The 23,746-nt window shown below is 41.5% G+C and overlaps 1 protein-coding gene across 1 annotated transcript in view; it reads left to right on the forward strand.

Moving 5' to 3' along the window:
- The window catches only part of NEB (nebulin), a 242,927-nt gene extending 219,181 nt beyond the window's left edge, over nt 1–23,746 (forward strand). The window contains exons 138-150 of the mRNA XM_015410229.1: nt 4,776–4,868; nt 7,646–7,738; nt 8,711–8,803; nt 9,201–9,293; nt 9,707–9,799; nt 11,766–11,858; nt 12,166–12,258; nt 15,117–15,224; nt 15,495–15,684; nt 17,764–17,856; nt 18,003–18,152; nt 21,698–21,807; nt 22,953–23,746. Of these exons, the coding sequence (XP_015265715.1) occupies nt 4,776–4,868; nt 7,646–7,738; nt 8,711–8,803; nt 9,201–9,293; nt 9,707–9,799; nt 11,766–11,858; nt 12,166–12,258; nt 15,117–15,224; nt 15,495–15,684; nt 17,764–17,856; nt 18,003–18,152; nt 21,698–21,807; nt 22,953–23,126 (1,476 nt within the window). The 3' untranslated portion in view covers nt 23,127–23,746. The remainder of the gene's footprint in view (nt 1–4,775; nt 4,869–7,645; nt 7,739–8,710; nt 8,804–9,200; nt 9,294–9,706; nt 9,800–11,765; nt 11,859–12,165; nt 12,259–15,116; nt 15,225–15,494; nt 15,685–17,763; nt 17,857–18,002; nt 18,153–21,697; nt 21,808–22,952) is intronic.

The raw sequence follows: 23,746 nt of genomic DNA on the forward strand, positions 1-23,746 counted from the left end.
GAAAGAGGAAATAGTAGGGAAGGGAGAAATGAGATTCTTCCCACAAGTCTGTGCAGGTTCCCACCTTGGGATAGGGCTCAAAGATAGAGCTGCCTTGTGAATGGCATCAGCAATAGGCATACAGGGGTACCTGTGGTTAGACCGTGGTGATAGACAGGTTTTCAGCACATGCTGCGGAATGCTCTGGCCACATTCAAACCAGCTAAATACACAATTCTGTTTTAAACAACAGCTTAGATCCAAGCTAGTGTTCCTGTAGCTGCAAAGAATTCTGCTCACAGTGCATGATTTCCCTGCCTTTTACCTCCTGCAGAAGTCCAAAATGCCCTCCAAAACCTGCTCCAGGTGTTGTCACCTGTCACCCAAGAATATGAGGGGGGAGATTTTGGGAAGAACATGTAGTGACAATGATCAATGAGCTATCATGTTTTTACCAGTAAGAATTACCTTCTCCTCTCTTGCCCTGTGCACCTTCCCGTTTCCTCTGAGATTGTTAGAATACTAATTATTTTTTTACAATTTATATTTGCATAATGCAGTTGCATTTAGGCACTCCCTGATCTAACTCTAGATATACTTCAGTATCCTGTATCTAACTCTTGATATACCTTTCTTATGTGTTGGACTGAGTGAATGCCTTATAAACTCTTCTCTCTAACATTTTTTTTTCCTTTTGGGGAAGGGGAACCATTCTAAAAGGAGTGAAATGACAGACAAATGCATCTTTTAACTGTGCACCAACATCTTTTATTTCTTTATTTTTGTAAGATTACATTTTCATATGATAGAACAAAATTCAGTTCCAACAGCAACTTATACTGACAACATTTTCCAGGGTATAAGCTTTTGTGAGTCAAAGCTCCACTCATCACTTTGTCATTTCAGTGTAATGTAGTTGTCCGTAGATTTGGTCCTTCAGCATGACTCCAATCAAAGTTTGTGTGAATGATAATTGTGTGAATATTCAAGATGGAATTGAATCCATAATTCATTACCAAAACAGGAGAGCAAATAGCAACGAGAAGCTCTCAGATGCTGGCTCTACCAGAAATGGTAGCACCAAAGTGGGATGTTAAATAGTAGGTAGTTCATAAAACAGATGCCTGTAATCCTTGGGGCTTGGAGCTACAGTCCCAAATTTTCCTTGAAGGTTCCTTACTAGAAGCATAATGCTTATGCAGATAATTCAATTCAATTCATTTTATTACAGGTCTATATGACCGAAGTCTTGACCAGTATGCAGATAATAAAAATAATTCTTTGTGGCATGTCACCAAGCAAAACAACAACAAACCAACCCCAAACCCTCACAACGTCTTCATAATATAGTAGTAACATGTCTAGTTGGACTATTTTACACAACCTCCAAGCAACGACCAACAATTTACATGCCAAAAAAGTACATTGACAAACTACTGTGATGTACATAGGTTTCTGTGGGTGTCTTTGAATTCTATTCTCATCTTCTTGGGTGCTTCTATTCTGCAGGTTTTGTACAAAGAGAATGCAGGGCAAGGAACCCCAACACCTGTTACTCCAGAAATAGAGAGAGTCAAACGCAATCAAGAAAACATTAGCTCGGTATTTCTCAGATAAATCAAAACTATCCTAACAATTAATCTTTAAAAAAAAATAACATTCTAACCACCATTCTCTACATCCTACTACATATTATTTTTGTGATTCCTTCCCCTTCCCAATCTGTTTTAACTTTTTGAATTAGAAAGCTAGAGTAGAGACATGAAAATAATAAAGGAACATTAAAAAAAACCCTACAGCCTTAGTAAAATTAACACCCTCCTTTCCTTCCATATATTTGCTTCTCTTAATATTCCATCTTTGACATCTTTCTCCATTCACATTTCAAATGAATACTATAATCATGCCCAAATTTCATTCACTTTTCTGTACTAGAGCAAGCATGGGATTTAAATATGTGCCATTACTACCAAGTATTAGTCACATACCATAATGACTTCAACTATTTTGAGTGCCTTTTGGAAATAACTTATTGTACCTCACAGGTGACATACAAAGAAAATGTGGGAACAGGAACGGCAACTCCTGTTACCCCAGAAATGGAAAGAGTCAAGCGCAATCAGGAGAACGTTAGCGTGGTATATCACAAAATATCTATAAATACATCCTTTAACCAACACCCCATTTTCTAGATATTTTGCTTTAATATTCCCACAAGAATTTCATTATTAACTCCTTACCATTTTAATCAAATCACTTAAGTTTTAGTTGATGAGGTGGAAAATTAAAGCACTACTTTAGCATTAGTTCTGCAGTAATTTTAACTCTCTTACGCTCACCATGTTCCTTCTTCCTGCCTCCCATGAAAGAAAAATATTATTTGTTCTACAACAAATGATATTCAGAGTGAATTCTCCCTGTTCTTATAACAAGAAATGTTCTAATAGCCTTTGGCGTTCTTGTTTGGTGCCATGCAAAGTTAAAATAAAACCCTAACATTTGTTTCAATTGAATCATAAAATGTTGTGTTTTGTTATTGTTATTATATGTACTTTTTATTGAGAGTGTTCTGGAAGGTTTCCCTTGCTGGACTGGGGTAATTCTAGACTGGAAAACAATTAAGAGAGAATAAGAATGGATGGCATTAAGCCATGCTCCTAGAAATAAAAAGTGCCACAAATGTCAATATGTGCATCGCAGCCACCCATTCCAAAACTCTTTGTGGCATAACATATGGTCAGTTTTTCCCAGGTTGCACTATATACCTGCTAAGTCATTTGTGCACCCGATTCCAGTTGCCCGCCCACCCCTTGAATGAAACACAGCACAACACAGGTTATGGGTTAAACTGGGAATTTTATTTATCCAAAAGCTGATCTGCACCAATACAAAGCACGGGTTGCCTTGGGCCTGCATGGCAGGCCTGCTAAAAGGGCAAACCCACCCTGGCTCCCAGCCAGGTCTGGGTCCTTCCGGACCTTACTCATCATGGCCCGCACGCCAGTGCGTAGAGGGGAAGGAAGGGCACATTCCAGCCCATGGCTGCAAAGCCTTAAGGCTTGTCATATACTCCCCCACCCCGAAGAGGCCACCAACTGAGTCACCCTGACTGCAAAGCCCATAGGCACCCAGTATGAGGACCCCCCCCCATCGCTGATATCTCAGGGTGCTTGCCAATACTAAATCCCCTCAACCTGTGCTTTTCCCGCCACAGAGGGGGTTAGCCTTGGCTTAACCCCCCTCCCGCCAGCCTGGAAACCACAGACCCTCTTGCAGATCAGCTAAGCAAAGATCAACCCAGTAAACCCTCACTGTGTCCTCGAAAAGATGCGGCCCCGTGGTCTTGATCCACCAACAATCATCCGGAGCCAGCGACCATCATACCGCTGACCTCCATCCTTGCCGCATCCTGTAAGGCAATACAACATCAGCCAGCACCAGTGACTGCCATCAGAACTGCACCACCATGGTCCTCCCCAGGCCCAACGTTGGCCCCAGTGAGATAAGACCCCATCACGTGGCCATCAAAGCTACTCAAATGCCATGGAGTGGGTACCAAAGTACCAACCCCCCTGTTCATCCAGGCCACACCTTTGGCCACCATGCCCACTCAGGCCCACCTCATGACCAATGACCCATCAAGCCACAGTTGAAAGGCAGGCACTGTGGAGTTGACATGTGGCTTGGGGGTGAGGGTGTCACTGGATCAGGCTCAGGAGATTTGGCCAGCAACCTTCTCAGTTGCTGGAGAGTTAAATGATTATGTCTAATATAATAGGACTAGGAAAAAGGTCCGTTGTGGAAATAAATAGAACGGCCTCTAGAAAGAGGCTCTGGGCAGGTGCCCCGGCATTGGACACTCAGTGTCAATTTGCTGTGGCGACCTCAGCAGGGCATAATGACACAGAGCCCACCATTTTCTCCAGGGGAACTGATCTCTGCTACCTAAAGAACAGTTGTAATTTTGAGTGATCTCCAGCCCTCACCTGGAGATTGGCAATGATGGTTCCCCAGAAGGGAATAGTTGGTTTGGAGGGTGGAGCCTATGGCTTTGTACCTGTCTGAGGTCCCACGCCTCCTGAAACCTCGCCCTCTCCAAGCTCCATCCCTCACATCTCCAGGAATTTCCCACCTGGAGTTGGCAGCCCACCTGGAGTTCCCAGCCAATCATCAACCTACCTTTATTTCCCCCTCACTCTTCAGCTTTCCCCCCCCCACACACCTGCAGCCTCTCCCATGCTCTGAAGCCCTGACTGCTACGTCACATTGGCTGTCATATGGGGGCCTCCTCAGCAGCATATAAGGATACAGAGCCCACCATTTTCTCCAGGGGAACTGATCTCTGCTACCTAAAGAACAGTTGTAATTTTGAGTGATCTCCAGCCCTCACCTGGAGATTGGACACATTTTATCTCAGAACAGAAAACTGTTTAGAATGTTAGAGGCAAAAGCCAATCAAGTCGCATATGCAAACGACCTCTGTGTTCCGAGGCAAAGGCCAATGAGGCTGCATATGCAAATGACCTCTGTGACTAGATATGAACATGGATAGTCTGGCTGGATTCCTAAAGTCAACACAACTGTGTATATTTCATGAATATGTAAAAGTAAGTTCAATCTTCTCCCATACATTATTGAGGTCAAAATGCAGAGTTGTTTTGTTCTTTTTCTCCCTAATGATGTCCGTGTTTTGGAGTTCCTAAGGAAAAATAGTACACTGCATTGTCCATGATGATTGTGTATTTTAAAGTGCACCATTAAATTCTTCTTATTTTTGATACTCCTTTGATGCACAGGTGTTGTACAAAGAGAATTTAGGGACTGGAATCCCAACACCTATTACTCCAGACATGGAGAGAGTCAAACGCAATCAAGAAAACTTTAGCTCGGTATATTTGTAATAAAAAACGGCCTTTAAATTTGTTTAAAATGTAATTAACCTTTACCAACTTTAATTCCTCCTCCATAATATAAAACACTGATTAAAAAAAAATAACCAGATGTTCTTAGTAATCAGCACATTCAATTAGTTACCTTTTCACCTTTATCCATTGGTGTTGAATCTGCTCCTAACACAAATTCTTCCATCACGTGTGATCATAACATACCACATTCTTTTTTTACTTTTTTCATTCTTTTTGTTTACAGACATTTTGGAAAGATTTTCTTAACTGCATGCAGTGGTACCTTTTTGCCTTTTCTCCCTTTTATTATGATACTTCAGTTTTATCCCATAGATATCCTACTGTAACCTTGTGGGGATGGTCACAACTATATAGGGATGAACTCATAGGGAAGGGGACTGGGATCATTTTGGGCACCCACATGCCTGGGCTTCATGAGCTTGTGGTCCTTTTGCACATAGGTTTATAAGCAGAGACCACGGGGTTCAAAGGTTCCATTATTAAAAATAGCTTTTAAATACTTTGTAAAAGTTCCCTTGCATGTAATTCACCTATAGAAAAATATGCCCCCCTTCCTGACATTGTTTACATTTTTTGCAGTTGAATGTTTTATTCAGTAATCTTGTACATTTTGATCCTTTTAGTCATTATCCTAACCTTTTCTTTTTTATCTTGATTTTTTTGATAAATATTTTGATCTTGATTTTCCCCTCATTCAAAATAACTTTTTACTTCTGTGACATGTTATACAGAGCATATGGTCTGAATCTCCAGTTGGGTTGAACACAGCACATTTAAAAAATCAGAAAAATTAGTATGCAACCAACATACGCCAGAATAAAACATTGGAATTTTATACACCGTATAAATTATAATATTGTTGTTTCATTTATTGTCCACCTTTCTCACTGAGACTCAAAGTGGATTACAAAATATAGAAAACAATGAGACAACACAAAACATTCAGTAGACAATACTGTAGGAATATGATTACAGAACTGGAAAATGGTGGGCCCATTTGATATTAAGCTTGTAATATGCTATATTTCTGCCTTGGGAATTCTTACTTTGTGGTATTTTTCCCAATGGTTCTCTTTGCTTTTTTCCTGGCTGCCAGTATAAACCTTCTCTCCAAGTTCATACAGAGCTCACCAATATGGCTTGTGGTAAGAAATGGCGAAAGACAATCCAATGCACAACTCTCTAGCATGCATGTTGTACAGTAATGTACCAAGTATGTGTTCACAAAGTATTAAGAAGAAATTTTTGATCCAACTGTATAAAACTCCCATGTAATTCAAAACATTTAAGTTTGTCTTCAGTACAGCATCCAGTATTTCTTTCCTAGTATGTCTGTGGGTTTCGTACTTGCTTAGTCATGATCCAGCCAACACTTGGCACTTGTAAGTCCCATTGATTTCAGTGGGAGAGATTAAAGTATGTACACAATATTCCTGTTGAAAGCAGTGGGATTTAAACGTTCTTGGCTGGATTATATCCTTGTTATATCATGGATCCACCCTTGTATGAATCAGTAATGAAAAGGCAAGAAACCACAGGAAAAATACCGTGAAAATATAACATGGACAAGCCCTCACATGGCCATGCTGAAACAATCACACTGTAGACTCAGACCCAGAATTTCAAGACCATTTTTAAAGCAGAATTTAATTAACTCTTGATTTTTTTATATTACCTTGTCATTATACAGGTCCTATACAAAGAAACCTTAGGGTCAGGAATCCCAACTCCTGTTACTCCAGAGGTTGAGAGAGCCAAACACAACCAAGAAATCGTTAGCTCGGTACTTTATGGAAAGAAAAAAGAAACTTTTATTCTGTTTTTTAGTAGTTAACTCTCCTGCATCCCAGCTTAGCTCTTTATTGCCCATACATATTACAGAACCTCTTACCTTTTTAATAGTTTTCTTTATTATGATGGTATCACATTCTGAGACTTTTTAACCTTTTGCTACCTGCCTTACATTCATGTCCGTCCTGAAATATTACACTCTATTTTCTTACCACCTCAACAGAATTCGGTGCCTATCAATGAAATAATTGTTATGTGCACTAGACCTTGTTTTCTTAGGGGGGAAGGGGGCTTTTATGCATTATTTTAAACAGTAACACCCACACTTTTCAAAATAATTACAGCAAATTCAAAACTACCTTACAGCTTCTATAGTGTTTAAACATTTATTGCTGGTTTATATGGCTGCTCTTATGTCTCACAGGTACTGTACAAAGAAAATGTAGGGAAGGGACTGGGGAAAGGTACCCCTACTCCTGTCACTCCTGAGATGGAGAGAGTCAAACGCAATCAAGAACACATTAGCTCGGTATTCAAAAAGGGTGAAAATCCCCCTTAAGACTTGAATGGTTTAAAATAACATTAGAAGTGTTAATGATACACTCTTTCTAACCAAAAGTTATATCAATTCACCTCTTTTTAAGACCCCTACTTTCTGGATATTAAACTCTCTCTGCAACCTAAAATGTAATGTATTCATCTAGGGCTTGATTTACTCCTTTCTTAGTTGTCATCAAATGCAGTATTTGGTCTATAGTCCCTACTTTCCAACTTTCTCGTGCTGCTTATTTTATTTGGGTGTTGATTGAAGGCCTGATGACCCTGAAATCAACAGCCTACCAGCTTTGTTGGAAGCTGGTGTGACCCAGATATTAACATGATAAGCTGTAACATTTTATTTGTATTTATTACTGTTTTGTGATTTCTGGATACCCTTTTGTATCCTATAGGTTTTGTACAAAGAGGAGTTGGGGAAAGGTACTCCTACACCCGTCACTCCTGAGATGGAGAGAGTCAAACGCAATCAAGAACATATTAGCTCGGTATTCAAAAGAAAAAAAAAACCCTCTTAAGACCTGAAGTGTTAAATAACATTTTATAAAATAACATTATACATGTTACTGATTCATTCTTTCTAACCAAATATGTTATCAATAATCCTGTTTGTCACAAGACCCCCTACCTTCTAAATATTAAAACACCTCTACATTTTAACATATTAGTATTAGGACTTGCTACTTTCTCATTTCTCAGCAAAGTTAGCGTTTGGTCTTTATTTTCTACATTTTCAGCATTCTCATGGTTCTAGATTATTTTATTTGAGTGTTTCTTGATGGCTTTATGACAATATTATCAACATCCCAGCAGCTTTATTGGAAGCTAGTGTGATCCAAATTAACACAGTTGATAATATTTTATTTGTATTATTACTGGTTTATGACTTCTGGATACCTTTCTGTATCCTATAGGTTTTCTATAAAGAGGAATTGGGGAAAGGTACCCCTACATCTGTCACTCCTGAGATGGAGAGAGTCAAACGAAATCAAGAACACATTAGCTCGGTATTCAAAAGGAAAACAATAACAACCCTCAAGATATGAAGTGTTTAAATAACAATTTATAAAGTAACATTATTAGTGTTACTGATTTATTCATTCTAACCAATATGGTATCAATTCACCTTGCCATAAGATTCCTACCCTCTCAATAATAAACTCTCTTTACAATCTTCATTTCAACTTATTAGTATTTTGATTTATTCCTTTTTTAGTTTGCAGCAAACCTAGCAACCGGTCTTTAGGTGTTTTTTTTAACCTTTGTAACCTTTTTCTACTAGATTATTTTCTTGTACGAATGTTGATTGAGGATTTCTGTTCCCGATGACAGTGAAATCAACAACAGACTAGCTTTACTGGAGATTGATGTGATCCAAGTATTAACTTTCTGAGCTGATCATATTTTATTTGTTTTCATTGCTGCTTTGTGATTTCTGGATACCCCTTTCTATCCTGTAGGTTTTGTACAAAGAGGGACTGGGGAAAGGTACCCCTATGCCTGTCACTCCTGAGATGGAGAGAGTCAAACACAATCAAGAACATATTAGCTCGGTATTCAAAAGGAATAAAAAATATCCATTTAAGATCTGATTGTTTAAAATAACATAGTGATTCACTAATTCTAACAAAAATAGTTTCAATTCTATAGCCTCTGACTACAAGCTAAGCTTTAATATATTAGTACTAGGGTTTGACTTACTACTACCTTTTATTTTTCAGCAAACACACATTTGATCTTTATTTTCTACTTTTCCAGCCTTCTTCTCCAGTAGATTATTTCCCTCTATGGGTGTTGATTAAAAGCCTGTTCCTCATGACACTGAAATCAACAGCCAATCAGCTTTATTGGAAGCTGATGTGACCCAAGCATTAACATTCTAAGCTAATCATATTTTCTTTGAATTCATTGCTGTTTTATGATTTCTGGATACCCTCTTTTATCCTATAGGTGTTGTACAAAGAGGGACTGGGGAAAGGTACCCCGACACCTGTCACTCCAGAGATGGAGAGAGTCAAACGCAATCAAGAAAATATTAGCTCGGTATTTTTAAATAAAAAAACTTTGTCCTGATTTGTATAAAATAACAGCTGATGTGTAAATGAGTTTGCTTCTAACCACAAATAGTATCAATTCACCTCCTGCTATAAAACTCCTGTCCTTTGAACTTTAAACTTTCTCTACATCCTAAGCTTTAACTTATTTATACTAGATTGACTTATTCCTTTTTATTTTCAGCAAACACATCTTGACTTCTATTTTCATCTTTCTCATCCTACTAGATTATTTTATTATATGGTGTTGATTGGAAGTTTCCATTTTGGTGGCATTCAGATCAACACCTCATTAGCTTTAGTGGAAATTGGTGTAATCCAAATTAACATTTTAACCTGATAACACTTTATTGGCATTTATTACTGTTTTATGATATTTGGATACCCTTTTGTATCCTGTAGGTTTTGTACAAAGAGGGACTGGGGAAAGGTACCCCTACTCCTGTCACTCCTGAGATGGAGAGAGTCAAACGCAATCAAGAACACATTAGCTCGGTATTCAAAAGAAAAATAATAATAACATTCTAACAAACTACAGAAATTTTCTGTCTAGTTTCTAAAATTCTCTTCTTCATATAAAATACTCACTGTTTACTTATAACATAAATGTATTATTAATACTGTAACTGTGAAAATTAAAAGAGTATTGATGACCTTTGTATTGATGATTGTAGGGCTCTATCCAGACACAACTAGTTTCTGATTGCTGGTCCATATGAACTTAAAGTACCTTAGATAAAGCCCATGAAAAGATTGTTCAGTTATAATGTTTATTAAATGTAATTCACCTTACAATGTAAGTTACCGGGAGGAGTCCTTACTCTGATGATAATAGAACATATAATCGGAGCCCTACATATATAATACACTTAAGAATTCTTCTACAATAGTTTCATAATATGGCATGGTAGAGAATGTTGAAGCAAGGAAATACAATATTGTTTTACTATGATACTGGCATTCTAGATAAAGGGGTTTAAAAGGCCTATCAATATATCTGGTCATCAGAATTCATGGTTCAAGGCTAAGTTGTGTCTCTGAGGAGAAAGTTTGGGGTAGCAGAATATGTAGGAAGTGCAAATGGCTGACAGAATGTCTGCATTTATATCACTCTGCCCCACCCATCATGAAGTGTACAGAATTTTGTGCATCTCATCGTTCAGGAAAAAAAAAAGATGACAAAATTCTATTTCAGAACTTACAGAAAACTGCAAGGAAAACAGGAAATGATTCTTCATTATCTCCTGCATATATGAACATCCAGGGCTATTTTTGGGCAGGAACGCACAGGAATGGAGTTCCAGCTGGCTTCAGAGTTGGCCACACCCACTACAGCCAAAACCTCTGCGTGCATGACTACAGAGGGAAGGCCTGGAGAGCGACCCCCCCAGTGACTCTGAGGTGGGCAGGCGAGGGTGGGGCTTGGAATTATTGGGGAGGTATGCCTCCCCGTGCCTTCCCCAGCCTGTCCAAGGGTCGGAAGGCAGTTTAAACTGCCTCCCCTCCCCTGCAAGGGCCGGCTTGCTTGGGCTCCCCACAACCTCGGGGTGCCCAGACAAGCCAAGATAAGGCAGTTTATACTGCCTTCCCTTCCCTTCAAGGGGGGCTTGCCCAGGCTCCCCACAGCTGCAGGGCACCCAGGGAAGCCAAGGGAAGGCATGGCGGTGTGGCCCAATATGCTAATGAGCTGTGCTGTCAGGATGTGGCCTAATATGCTAATGAGTTTCTCCTGTTGGGGTGACCTATTATGCTAATGAGTTCCTGCTGGGCTTTTTCTACAAAAAAAGCCCTTGAACATCCAAAATCAATAGTTTAAGAAAGCAAACAAGAAGTCCTAAGGAGTAGATTTGAGATGGGGGTAGGGAAGATATTTTCTAAACTATGACAGATACTTGGACCATGTTGTTACTCATGAAGACTTCTTTGGGCACAACCATTATGTAAAATTATAGATATTGCCAACTGGATAGAATCCTGTTCTTAAATTAATATATATATATATTGTTTCAGTTACTTTGCTTTACAGCTGTTTAATTTCACTTTTACACTTTCCCTTCCTTGGATTTTTGCCTTTGTTTCAGCACAGATCTTTTGTGTGTGTGTGTGTGTGTGTGTGTGTGTGTGAGTGTGTGTGTGTGAGAGAGAGAGAGAGAGAGAGAGAGGTGTCACATAAAGAAAGAAAATGCAGTTCTCATAAGGAAGAGTTAAATGCATAATACAATCATTCAGATATCTGATCACATTCAACCAATTATACCAAGTAATTCTTCATGAAATATATTTTTATCTTTATCTATCATCTATCTATCTATCTATCTATCTATCTATCTATCTATCTATCTATCTATCTATCTATCATCTATCAACACTCCCCCCCACACTTTATTTTTCAAACCTATTAGGTTCATTCACTCTATGTTTTGTGATTTTTGGATACTTCTTTTTTTGTTGCAATTCTCAGGTTTTATATAAAGAGAATTTGGGGCAAGCAACCCCGACCCCTGTCACTCCAGAGATGGAAAGAGCCAAACGCAATCAAGAAAACATTAGCTTGGTATTTGAAAGAAAAAAGAAAAATGAGTCTAAAAAAATAACCTGTGATCAACTTTGTCCTGCATTCTAATTTATCCAGTTCTTATCCATTTTTAGTTTCATAAAGAAAACACTCCTTTTATTTTCATTTTCGTTTTTTTTAAACTACCTTATGTTTTTATCTTATTTAGTAACTTTTTAACACTTTGTTTTCTGAGTATTTTACCCAACTGCAGTGATGAGTATGATTAAACAGTAACACAACTTACACTATGGTTCATTGACAACCATCTAATTTTGATTTCTGGACACTTTCTTGTATGCTGTAGGTGTTGTACAAAGAGAACTTGGGAAAAGGAACTCCAACATCTGTTACTCCAGAGATGGAGAGAGCTAGACGCAATCAAGAAAACATTAGCTCGGTATTTTTCAGAATGACAGACCAATGATCTATGAACTATATAACTTTTTAACACCTAAAAAGTATAACTTTTTCTTTAATCTATTTATAAACATCACCCAACTATTAACTTTATTAATATAATTATATTTTTTTCATTTAAGACACTAAAATATAACTCAAAGTATAACATTAATATTTGATCCTTACTCATATTTCTGTAGAGCCTACATTTAATGCATAGTATGTGGACTTTGAAGTAACCATTGACCTCAAATAACAGTTTAACAGTCTCTAAAAATGAATAATATGTGTTTAGATTAAATATGTAATATAAACTGAAATGAAATTACTTCAGTGCCACACTTTACATCATTCTTGGAAACAGCTTACATAAATCCAAAACTCTGTGGGCCTGTTCATGACTGATTTCAAAGAGAAACAAGATGAAGGTGGTTATTTAGTTCTGAGGCCCCAAAGAAGCTTGCTTAGGTGGTCTGAAGAAGCTGGACTAATTCTTCAGGCAGTCCCACAGGCATCTCATGCAAATATGCAAGCTCTGACGTGCATGGATTGGATTTACCAAAGGATTTCTGTGGATAGAAGGGGGCGGATGTCTGACCCCCCCCATTCTGTGCTGGAGGGTCCACTGTTCACAAGAAAAGCAATGGGGACATTTTGGACAGATGGAAAACCCTTCCATCCATAGAAGTTGTCAGTGGATCCAAGCCACTTATTTCCTGTAAGAGCTTCCTAAATCATTCAGAAGTGAAACTCCACTTATATGTGTTTGAGTATATCTCCTATTAAAATGAATTGGGAAGCCTCCTTGCATAAGACTCCTAAGTATTGCTGCTGAAGTTTTAGAACATGAATTCCCATCATTGTGCCAGTAGATGCTATACCATCTTGGTGGAATGCAAAATTGTAGCTATTTCTTGTCCTTGATCTCACAGATACTTCCCAAAAAAGAGATTTGTGGCTGATGTCTATCTAGTACTACTTTTCAAAGGTAACATCAGCATGTATAATTTCTCTAGCCCCATGTAGTATTCCATAAAAAAAATTATAAGGTAGCAATGACTACATACTATGAAAGGTGAGAGCGAATTCAGGTTTATGCATATGAGCAGACATTCTATTGTCAGTGCATGGTCTGTAGAGTCGTTTTCTCCCTGAAAGGCCATCGGGATTTTCAGGGGCATGAGGGATTGTCACAAATGGCCCTCCTCAAATATCCATTTTGGAAGCCACACATAGTGCTCTGGATCCCTGTCAGTATCAGATCTACTGAAATAACTGCTCCTACCTTCAGATGAAGGCCATATATGGTCCAAACAACAGCAGCTACATTCACTAAATAGCCACACAAATCCAACATCCCAAGGTCATGAACCCTTCAAGCCACTGTTGTTCCACAGTGTATAAAATCCATGGGAGATGCCCACAGAAAAGAAAGGAAGAATACCAGTCTTCCTTAATTTGAGCTGCTTTGATCCACCAAGTTCTAGATCTTAGAACCCAGTTTCCAGTTCCTTTCTTAATGTTGCTTAATGCTTACTGTTGCTTAAGTTTTTTGGGGGGAAACACACAGTGTCTCTATGTATTTTGGGGGTGGGGAACATTATGTATGTCACCGTATGTCAGTGGCCATACTTTTTGTGTAAAGTAAAGCCATGTGGACATGGTAGAGATGATCACTGATTTTCCTTACTTTGCTAAGGTCAGTTTAAGGTAGTAAGATTCAATAGCCAATGAGTTCATTCTTATTTGCAGGAGGGCCACTGGGAGAGAAATTACATCAATAAGACAGAGGATGTTCAATCTAAAACAAATACTGTACAAAAACTGGTGGATGGATGAATTTAATTATGTTAAAAATAATGAAAGTGTCTGTTCTCATATTGGGGGATAAAAATATAAAACTAATTCATTGTGTTAAAAATGATACTGTTGTTGATCAATTTACTTATGCAATTCTTCCATGTAAGCTACAGCTATCCTGATAGAGGAAAAGGGAGGGAAGTGTGGTAAAGTACTGACTCCTGAAGCCTCTGCCCAGTAAACCATCAATTTACAGCTCTACTGCATCAGGAAGAGACCCTCCAATTCTTTTTGTGAAGCCTTGGAGGTTTCCACTTATAATACTCTAATTCAGACCTAAATCTAGATCTTTAGATGGGATGGCTGTAATACGCCTCATATGGTGCTGACTGGGATAATCATTTGGAAACTTTAGTGGGTGTTGAATATGGTAGCAGGCCTCTTGGTGGAAGTGAGTCCTCATAAACATATTATACCAGTGTTTTTCTGGGCATAATCCAGATTGCTAATCCCTTTCAACCTCGGTCACCCTTACATGCTTTCACTGTTTTTAAGATCAATTAAATTGCTCCTGAGTATATCCTCTGTTTGCCAAAGTTGATGGCTGTCACACACCTAGATCTCTTGTTCTCCAGATACTTGACAAAGTTTAAGCCCTGCCCAACTGTTTTCTAGAGTAGCCTGGAACACCTTGGTCCTAGGCAGTGTTTTAGTGTCTGGAACTAGGATGGCTAGTTGTAATTTCACTTACTGTTTTACATTTAAAATTGGCATTTTATTGTATGATCTTGTGTTCTGAGTGTTTGCTATCAGGAATTCTTGAGTGGGATAAGCTTGGAATCAATATAAATAATACAAAATAAATCTTACATCTGCAATTATCTTTTTAAGGGCAACTCTCCACCTCTACTTAAAGGCGAATTTTGGCATATTCGTGCCATTAAGCTGTTTCCACATTTGGTGCTCTGTTCATTCATTCTTCATTTCTGAGGACTTCTTCATGAAATCTGTTCCTTGATTGGCCTTATTCACTTACACAATGTCTCATTTTGTCAGGTCCTGTATTCTGATAGTTTCCGGAAACAAGTACAAGGTAAAGCAGCCTTTGTCCTGGATACCCCTGAAATGAGGCGTGTTCGTGAGACACAACGGCACATTTCCACGGTAAATATCATTTTCTGTGAGATCAACACAAACAAAATGTCAGTGGAGATTTATTAAACCATGCTTAGTCCTTCACAAAAATGAACTGTTCTCTACCCAAACATTAAAATACAAAAGCAGGAATCAGTCTTGATGTAACAGAGTTCATAGGAATCATCCAGTAAAACCAGTGGAGTGAATGTAACTAGGATATAAAAAAAGGTAAGCAGAAACACAATTTACTAAGAAATGTAAACCTGGAATAGACATATGTTGTTTTGATAATTCTAGGTGAAATACCATGAAGATTTTGAAAAGAGCAAAGGCAGCTTCACACCAGTGGTTACTGACCCCATAACAGAGCGTGTAAAGAAGAACATGCAAGATTTCAGTGATATCAGCTACAGGGGCATTCAGAGGAAAGTAGTGGAAATAGAAAGAAAACGTGTAGAGCAGGATCAAGAACTGAACAACTTCACAGGTATTCATCTTTTAGACTGTATTGTTCTTTCTTTTGCATTAGGTATCTCACTAACCTGTGACATAATTGTCCGGGGGGGGCAGCATTGCCCCCCCCACTCACCTTAATTGGGGGAACCAATTCCAGCTTTTCAGAGGCCCCCTGGCAGCGGCAGCAGTGAGGTGGGAGGTGGCCAAGGAGCCGGCTGGGACCCTTCGGTCATACAGGGATGCGGCAAGTGGCAGGACATCGGCCGGGGGGGAGGGAAGAGGCTGCAGTGGAATGAGAGGTGGTGTGGCTTGACTCCCAGTTGTCCTGCACGCTGGCAGAAAGAGTGGTGTCCAGAAAGAAGGAGGCAGCAGCAGTGGAGGGGAGGCAAGCGGCAGTGGAGCCCCTGCAAGTGATGAATGAGCCTCCAAACGAGAAGCTTGGAACAAGCAGGAAGGAGGGGCGGAACACTGGCATGAGGGTCCTGGCCTTCTGAAGCCCAAATGAAGCTGAAATGTCAGCCCTTGAGGGCATGGGAGGGGGTGGAGTTCTGAAGGAAGAATCCTCAGCAGAATCCTCATTGGCTTGGGCCCCTGCCCATCAGGCAGGTCCCACCAAGGGGAAAGGAGAGATTGGAGGAGCTTGGGGTTGTTCCTCCCCCAGAGTTGCCTTTTAAGGGCAGCCTGAAGGAGGGCATAAGGAGGAGGGAGAGCCAGGATCTGGCCCAGAAGCCTGTTGGAAGGTCCAGGAGACGACAGGGGAGCGGGAACTGGGTGAGCAAAAAACCCCTCCCCCTTTTGCTATACTGAGGCTTGTCTGAACAGCCTACCTGGGGCCTGGAGGAGATGGCAACCCCAAACTCACCCCCAAAATCCCCAGAGTAAAAAAAATTGTCTATGATATATGTAGAAAATTATTACTGTGCTATACTTTCCATCTTCTTTCAAATGTGACCATCCTGATGTTCATTTGCAGTGCAGTAGCCATGAATCTTATACTTTTACAGTGCTATTCTAAGCAGAGCTATGCCCTTCTAAATTCATTGAAATCAATGGTCTTAGAAGGATATAACTGTATAGGATTGCATTGTTAGGCTGCCACTTTAAGAAAACGTTCTTGGAAGTAAGCCTCACTGAATAAAGTGGGATTTCCATCTGACCTGTGTAGGATTGCTTTCTAAGTTGCTTTCAGATAACTAGATATGCTTGAGCATTCCATTTCTTCCTTAATAAAGATGGACACAACAGTCTTGTATCATTGATAAGAAAGGCATGATGAACCACATGAAGAAAGGCATGATGAACCATGTTGGACAGTTTAGCTGAGAATAGCCACTCACCATTGGCCGTGGCTCTCCAAGGTCTTGGGCAGAGAGGTCTTCCCAGCTATTGCAAAGCAGGAGCCCTGCCACTGAGTTGTAGGCCTTCCTGTAACTGAATAACGTTTGCAATTTTTGTTAGGATATAAACAAAAATGCCCTTTCCGATTGCCAAGATTTCTGACCAGGTCACATTTAAAGTTTGAGCCAAAAGGTTCTTTGGGAAGAGGGTCTGTGACTCAATGTTAAACACTTGGAAAGGGTTCCAAGTTCAGTAACCTGGCATCTCTGGGCTAAACTAGATGTGACAGCACCCACCCATAGATGCCATCTACATTTTAAGGGGATTTTAAAATGCCTACATTTCCACACTTGAAATGGCACCGGGGAGGAGAAAGTGTGCCTCAGCCCTACTGTGGGCCCAATCGCCCTCACAGCATTTTAAAATCCATTTAAAATATTGACAGTGTCCACAGGTCAGTCTTATGGGTACTGTCACATCTAGTTTGGCCCTCTGATTATAAGGGATATCAGTAGAAAACATCAAGAAAGATCTCTGCTCACAGTCCTGGAGAGCCACCTCCAGTCAGAGAAAACAAATCTGAACTAGGTGGATCAGTTTTCTGGTTTGTGTGTGTTGTTACATTTATCCTTTGTCCCCTAAATTCAAGTATGATATTCAAGGACACATAGGCACTACAGCTACTAATTTTCTTTCACTTACTATATTTTGATTTTGGAGGTAAAGAGTAAAAAAAGAATAGCACTTATCACTACCCATGTGTTTCTGGCAGATCTTCGTGTGTGGCGTACTAATCCTGGATCAGTCTTTGACTATGACCCAGCAGAAGACAACATTCAGTCTAGAAGCTTACATTTGATTACTGGTATGTTGCACAGTCTGTGACATTGTCTGCAGCCATTCAAGTATTTGTATTCTTCCAGTTTTACTCTTTTGATGTAGATGCTTGCAGAGGAAGTTGAAACACGTTGATGTCAAAAGTCGTGTGTTCTCCCCATCTTTGTCCCCCAGTTCAAGCCCAACGACGCAGCCGAGAGCAATCCCGCTCTGCTAGTGCACTGAGCCTCAGTGCTGGAGATGAAAAATCAGAGCATTCAGAAAATGCTGACCAGCATCTGTCCTATTACAGTAATGGAGGTTTCTTTACCACGGCTACAACAGGTACAGAAATGGCTAAAGCTGGTTCAGCTGAACAGGGGTGCCATTCAAGTTGCACTGGGGAAAACAATTCATGCCGGGGTGAGGGGAGGTCATCACAGCAAAGTTCAAACACTTGCTCTTCAAGGTTACACTGCGAGAGAAAGCCAATGCAGTGAAAGAACTTTTGTTGTGGTGATTTGTTTATTAATTTTAAACAAGACAGCATTGCCCTGGAAAAAGACTTTTCTATGGCCTTGAAATGCAGGAAGTGAGGATTTCCTCCAAATGTAGAATTTTCATCACATCAAACTTGAGATCACTGAAAACAAAGTATGATCAGAGAGGGCTGCAAAGGCAAAAACAGTTTATCTGGTGGGCTGGCAACAACTTGAGTCTCAGTGATGATAAGCAGAGTGAATAAAAAATATTTTGGCCATGGTGCTGTCAGCCGTGTTGCACAACACAAGTAATGCTTTGGTAATAACCTTTAACATGTGATTAAAGTTGGCTGGCAGTGTAACAGATTGTCATTGCCAGGCATGATGACTGATTCAACATCAACTCACTATTCACCATTGTGGCCATGTAGTACCTATCATAGTTCTCTTTATGCCTGAGGGTTTTCATGTCTTACTGTCAGGAAACTATAGCCATCTCTCAAGGCAGAAACCAGTATGGGGAGTAGCAAATCCTAGGCAGTACTGGAAGAGCCAGTATTCTGTTTATTATGCAGCTGGGTGACTGAATACACATGCAAAAGTGGCTCTATTCATCCATATTCTTGCATGAATTTTTTAAACATTATTATTATTTTATTTTATTTTTATTAATTCAATTTATACCCCACCCTCCCCGCAGGCAGGCTCAGGGCGGCTTACGTAGTTGGTCTATAAATGACCATTCAATTCACATAAAATCAATTTCAAATTTCAAATACAGTAAAAACATAGACTCATAAAGTGCTAGTGCTGATACATTGGGTACATAAGATGGCATGCTGGAAATCCCTTACAGCCAAACAGTTTGCCACTCAATGGTCTTCCTGAGCACAGTGGTGGAGGCCAGATGTTAGTACTGCGGGCCAGCTCAGTAGTAGTGGGGGCTGCTCCTAGTTGAAAGCCTGGTGGAAGAGCGCCGTCTTGCAGGCCCTGCGGAACTGCACAAGATCCTGCAGGGCCCTGATCTCCTCTGGGAGCTCATTCTACCAGTACAGAGGCGCCACTGAAAAGGCCCTGGTGCTAGTCATGTCGAGCCTGGCATCCTTGGGGCCCGGAAGGGTCAGTCGGTTCTGGGACCCCGACCTCAGTGCTTTCTGGGGTATATATGGGGAAAGGTGGTCCCTCAGGTATGTTGGACCCTGGCCATTTAGGGCTTTAAAGGTAAGCAACAGCACCTTGAAGCAAATTCGGTATGCTATTGGCAGCCAGTGCAGCGTCTTCAGCACAGGCTGGATGTGCTCCCATTTGGGAAGACCCATCAAAAGACTGGCCGCAGCATTCTGCACTAGCTGCAGCTTCCAAATTTGCAACAAGGACAGCCCCATGTAGAGAGCATTACAGTAGTCTAGTCTCGAGATGACTATCGCATGGATCACCGTAGCTAGGTTGTCGCGGTTGAGGAAGGGAACCAACTGCCTAATCAGCCGAAGCTGGTAAAAGGCTGACTTGGCAGTGGCTGCCACCTGGGCCTCCATTGATAAGGAGGGATCCAGGAGCAGTCCCAAATGCCTAACCTCTGGCGCTGGCACCAATAGTGCCCCACCGAAGGTCGGGATTAGGGTCCCTCCTCCCAAACCGCTCTGACTCATGCACAGGACCTCTATCTTCATCGGATTCCGCTTCAGCTGGCTCAGCCTAAGCCAACCAGACACGGCTTGTAGTGCCTGGTCCAGATCTTCTGGTCTGGAGTCTGACCGGCTGCCCAACATCAGATAGAGCTGGGTGTCATCAGCATACTGGTGGCACCCTAGCTCATACCTCTGGGCAAACTGGGCAAGGGGGCAAATACAGATGTTGAACAGCATCGGGGACAGCACTGCCCCTTGGGGCACTCCACACTCCAGCGGGTGCCTCGTGGACTGCTGTTCCCCTAGTTCCACTCTTTGTCCCCAACCCTGGAGAAAGAAAGAAAGCCATTGCAGGGCAAGCCCCTGAATTCCCATGTCGACGAGGCGGTGGATCAGTAACTGATGGTCGACTGTGTCAAATGCAGCCGACAGGTCCAACAACAATAGTACTGCCGAACTGCCCCAATCCAGATGCCTCCGGAGGTCATCAGTAAGAGCAAAAGCCAGACTGGAAGGGATCTAACGTGGAAGCATCATCCATGAAGCCCTGTAACTGTAATGCCACAGCCCTCTCGATTAACTTGCCCAAATAGGGCAAGTTGAAGACCGGCTTGTAGTTCGCCAACTTGGCCGGGTCCAGAGATGTTTTTTTTAAAGAGAGGATGGACCATCACTTCCTTGAGTGCCCCTGGGAACAGCCCCTCTGAGAGGGACTTGTTGATAATTTCCCTTAGGGCACATCGAAACCCTTTGTGGCCAGTTTTAATAAGCCAAGAAGGGCATGGGTCAAGGCTGCATGTGGTTGGATGAACAGTCAAGAGCAATCTGTCAACTTCCTCCAGGCTGAGCGGGTTGAAATGGTCCAAAACCGAAATTGAAGACGTGCTTGGGGCCTTGAGTTCACTTACTGTTTCAACTGTGGTGGGGAGGTCACGGCGGAGCAACAAGACTTTATCCACGAAATAGCTCACAAATGCCTCCCTGGTGTTTGGCCTGCCCTGTGGCAGAGCTGTTATAGACCGAATCGTTCTCAACAATTGGGCTGGGTATGAGCTCGCGGATACAATTGTAGCTGCAAAGTACTCTCTCTTCGCGGCTTTGACTGCCATCTCATAGGATCTCATAAACATCCTATAGGATGCTCTTGTAGCTTCGTCACGAGTGCGGCACCACTGTCTCTCTAGCCGTCTTAGCTCTCGCTTCATAAGCCGCAACTCCTGGATAAACCAGGGAGCAAGCCTAGGGTGAGAGTGCAGAGGGCACAAAGGAGCGATCTTGTCGATGGCTGTGGAGAGTCGGCTATGCCAGTCTTCCACAAGCTCATCCAACAAGCCGCCAGGGGGCATTGGATCCCATAGAGCCATCTGAAGCCTCATTGGGTCCATCTGGCTCCGTGGGCAAGCTAAAATACGCTTGCCGCCTAAACAGGGTTGGGGCGGCACATTCAGATGGGCCCCCAGGGCATGGTGGTCCGACCATGGGACTGCCGAAGCAGTAACCCGGTCCACTGTTACCCCCCCGCCACGAAGATCAAATCAAGTGTGTGCCCGGCTCGGTGAGTGGGGGTCGTTACAAAGTGGGGGTCTAATTACAAAGGTATTTCTCTAAAATAACACATCATACTCATGTTTAGTTACACCAGCTGAAAGCCATTACCATCTCATGAAACACATGTAAGTGCCACAAATGCCCTGTATCATCCTTTTGAAGCACACTGAAATTTTAAAGAGGAACAAATGTTCCAGTTCACTGATCATTTGTACACTATTTCTTTTTCTAGTGGGATACAAACAAGCTAAAACTGTAGAGCTACCACAACAAAGATCATCTTCTGTGGCTACACAGCAGACAACAGTATCTTCCATCCCATCTCAACCATCTACTGCTGGGGTAAGGAAAATGGATTTCCATTATTCTGATACCACACAAGTAAGTTGTACACAAGAACTAGCTTCTGTGAATGTAGGAAGCTGTCTTATATCAAGGCAGACCATTGGTCCATCTAGCTCAGTATAGTCTTCTCTGATTGGCAGCTATTCTCCAAATCTGCAGGCAGAAAAGTTCTTTTGCCATCTAGAGCCACAGATCCTCTGGGTGGAGCTGCCTGAACTTGGGACTTTTTCAATTGAAAGCAGATGTTCCATCGATGAGCTGCCCATCTTGAGCTATGGCCCCTTCCTTATATAATGATCTAGGGTTGCTAACTGTGGATTGGGAAATTTGTGGAGATTTGGGGCTAGAACCTGGGGAGAGGCAGAGTTTGGGGAGGGGAGGGAGCTCAGCAGGGATGCCCTATACCCCAATGGGACAGTTGCCATACGGTGCTCACCGAATCTGCTTTTCCCTCTTTCCCATACTAACCTGCCAAGGGATTGCTTATTTAGCAGGCCCACCACAGCCAATCTCCCTGTTATTTCCCTGACAGCAGTGCAAGGTAGGTGAAAACACCCCGCCCCCCACCCATGCCAACTGGAAGAGGGGTGAAAAATTCCAAAGCCTGCAGTACCTACGGATCAGGAGGGTGGGTCAAGCATGCAGGATAGAGGCTTGGCCGGGGGTGGAGCCAGCCTATATACTGGCTGGCTCCACCCCTGGCCCTAATGCCATAACACTCGCATCATGTCTCTGCCTTCTTCGGGGGGAGGCAAAGGGGGCCCTTGCCCGCAAGTGCCATCGGTGCTGTGGGGCAGCAGGAACCCAAAAGTCTACTGATTTGGGAGCCTTGCGAATCCAGCACCTTTTATGTGGATGGTGTCACCCCCTGCCTACACACATTTTAGTTGTGATTTAGTTAAATTCATTTTTAAAAACTTACACAATATGAGGGTGTTAGAAACAGAGCGGCTAAAATGATGGCCACAATACAACATAGATTTAACCTATTGGAATATCATGTTGAGAGTATAAAGTAGGCATATGTTGTATATAAATGTTTTTATACTTCCTTGGAGGGAGATCTGTGGCTCCAAATATATGAGGGTTTACAGCATCGTGGCCTCCATGCTGTAAGAACCTTTTTTTCCCTTTTCCAACAGAAGACATACCGGGCTATGTATGATTACATGGCGGCAGATGCAGATGAAGTCTCCTTCAAAGATGGTGATACAATCATGAATGTCCAGGCCATTGATGAAGGGTGGATGTATGGGACTGTGCAGAGAACAGGCAAAACAGGCATGCTGCCAGCCAACTATGTTGAAGCAGTGTAAGCCAAGAAGAGGAGGCTTTCCATAAAACATATCTACATGGACAATAAGAAGGCACTTCCAAAGCTCTCCTGAGTGCCTTATTGTTTTCCTTTGTGGATATGTACAAGGCATTGCCTATCAGGGAAAGATTTCAGCAAACATCTCTGGAAGATCTGAATGATTAAGATTCTAGTCAGATAACCACCTGGAAGTGTGATCCTAGTGACACCACTACAGAGCCTTGAATATCTGGACTTGCATATTCAACCCCCCTAAGTTTTCTTGTTTGAGTCACAGTTCCAAGAAGCTATCCTTTCTTCTCTGGAATCAAGCTGAATTTCCACACTCTTCATTTTTAAAAATGGAACATCTGTGTTGACTTTAATGGTTTTCTGATCAAGAGATGTAGTGTTCTCCTGTGGTATTATAAAAATAGGTGATTGTATTTATTTCCATCTTAAGTAAGCAACTATGTAAAGCTAACACCTCAAACCAGCAATTGAAACAAAAAGAACTTGAAAAGGCCTCTCCTCTTGTCTGCTTGCAGAACGCTGATGCATGCATTTTTCATCTGAGTGTTCTTGGGTCACAGTGCTGTTACTCCTTCTAAGTTGGTGACTAATAAATTTCACATTCAGCAA

This window comes from Gekko japonicus, unplaced genomic scaffold (assembly GCF_001447785.1).
Source record: "Gekko japonicus isolate JY-2015 unplaced genomic scaffold, Gekko_japonicus_V1.1 scaffold1167, whole genome shotgun sequence".
NCBI lineage: Eukaryota > Metazoa > Chordata > Lepidosauria > Squamata > Gekkonidae > Gekko > Gekko japonicus.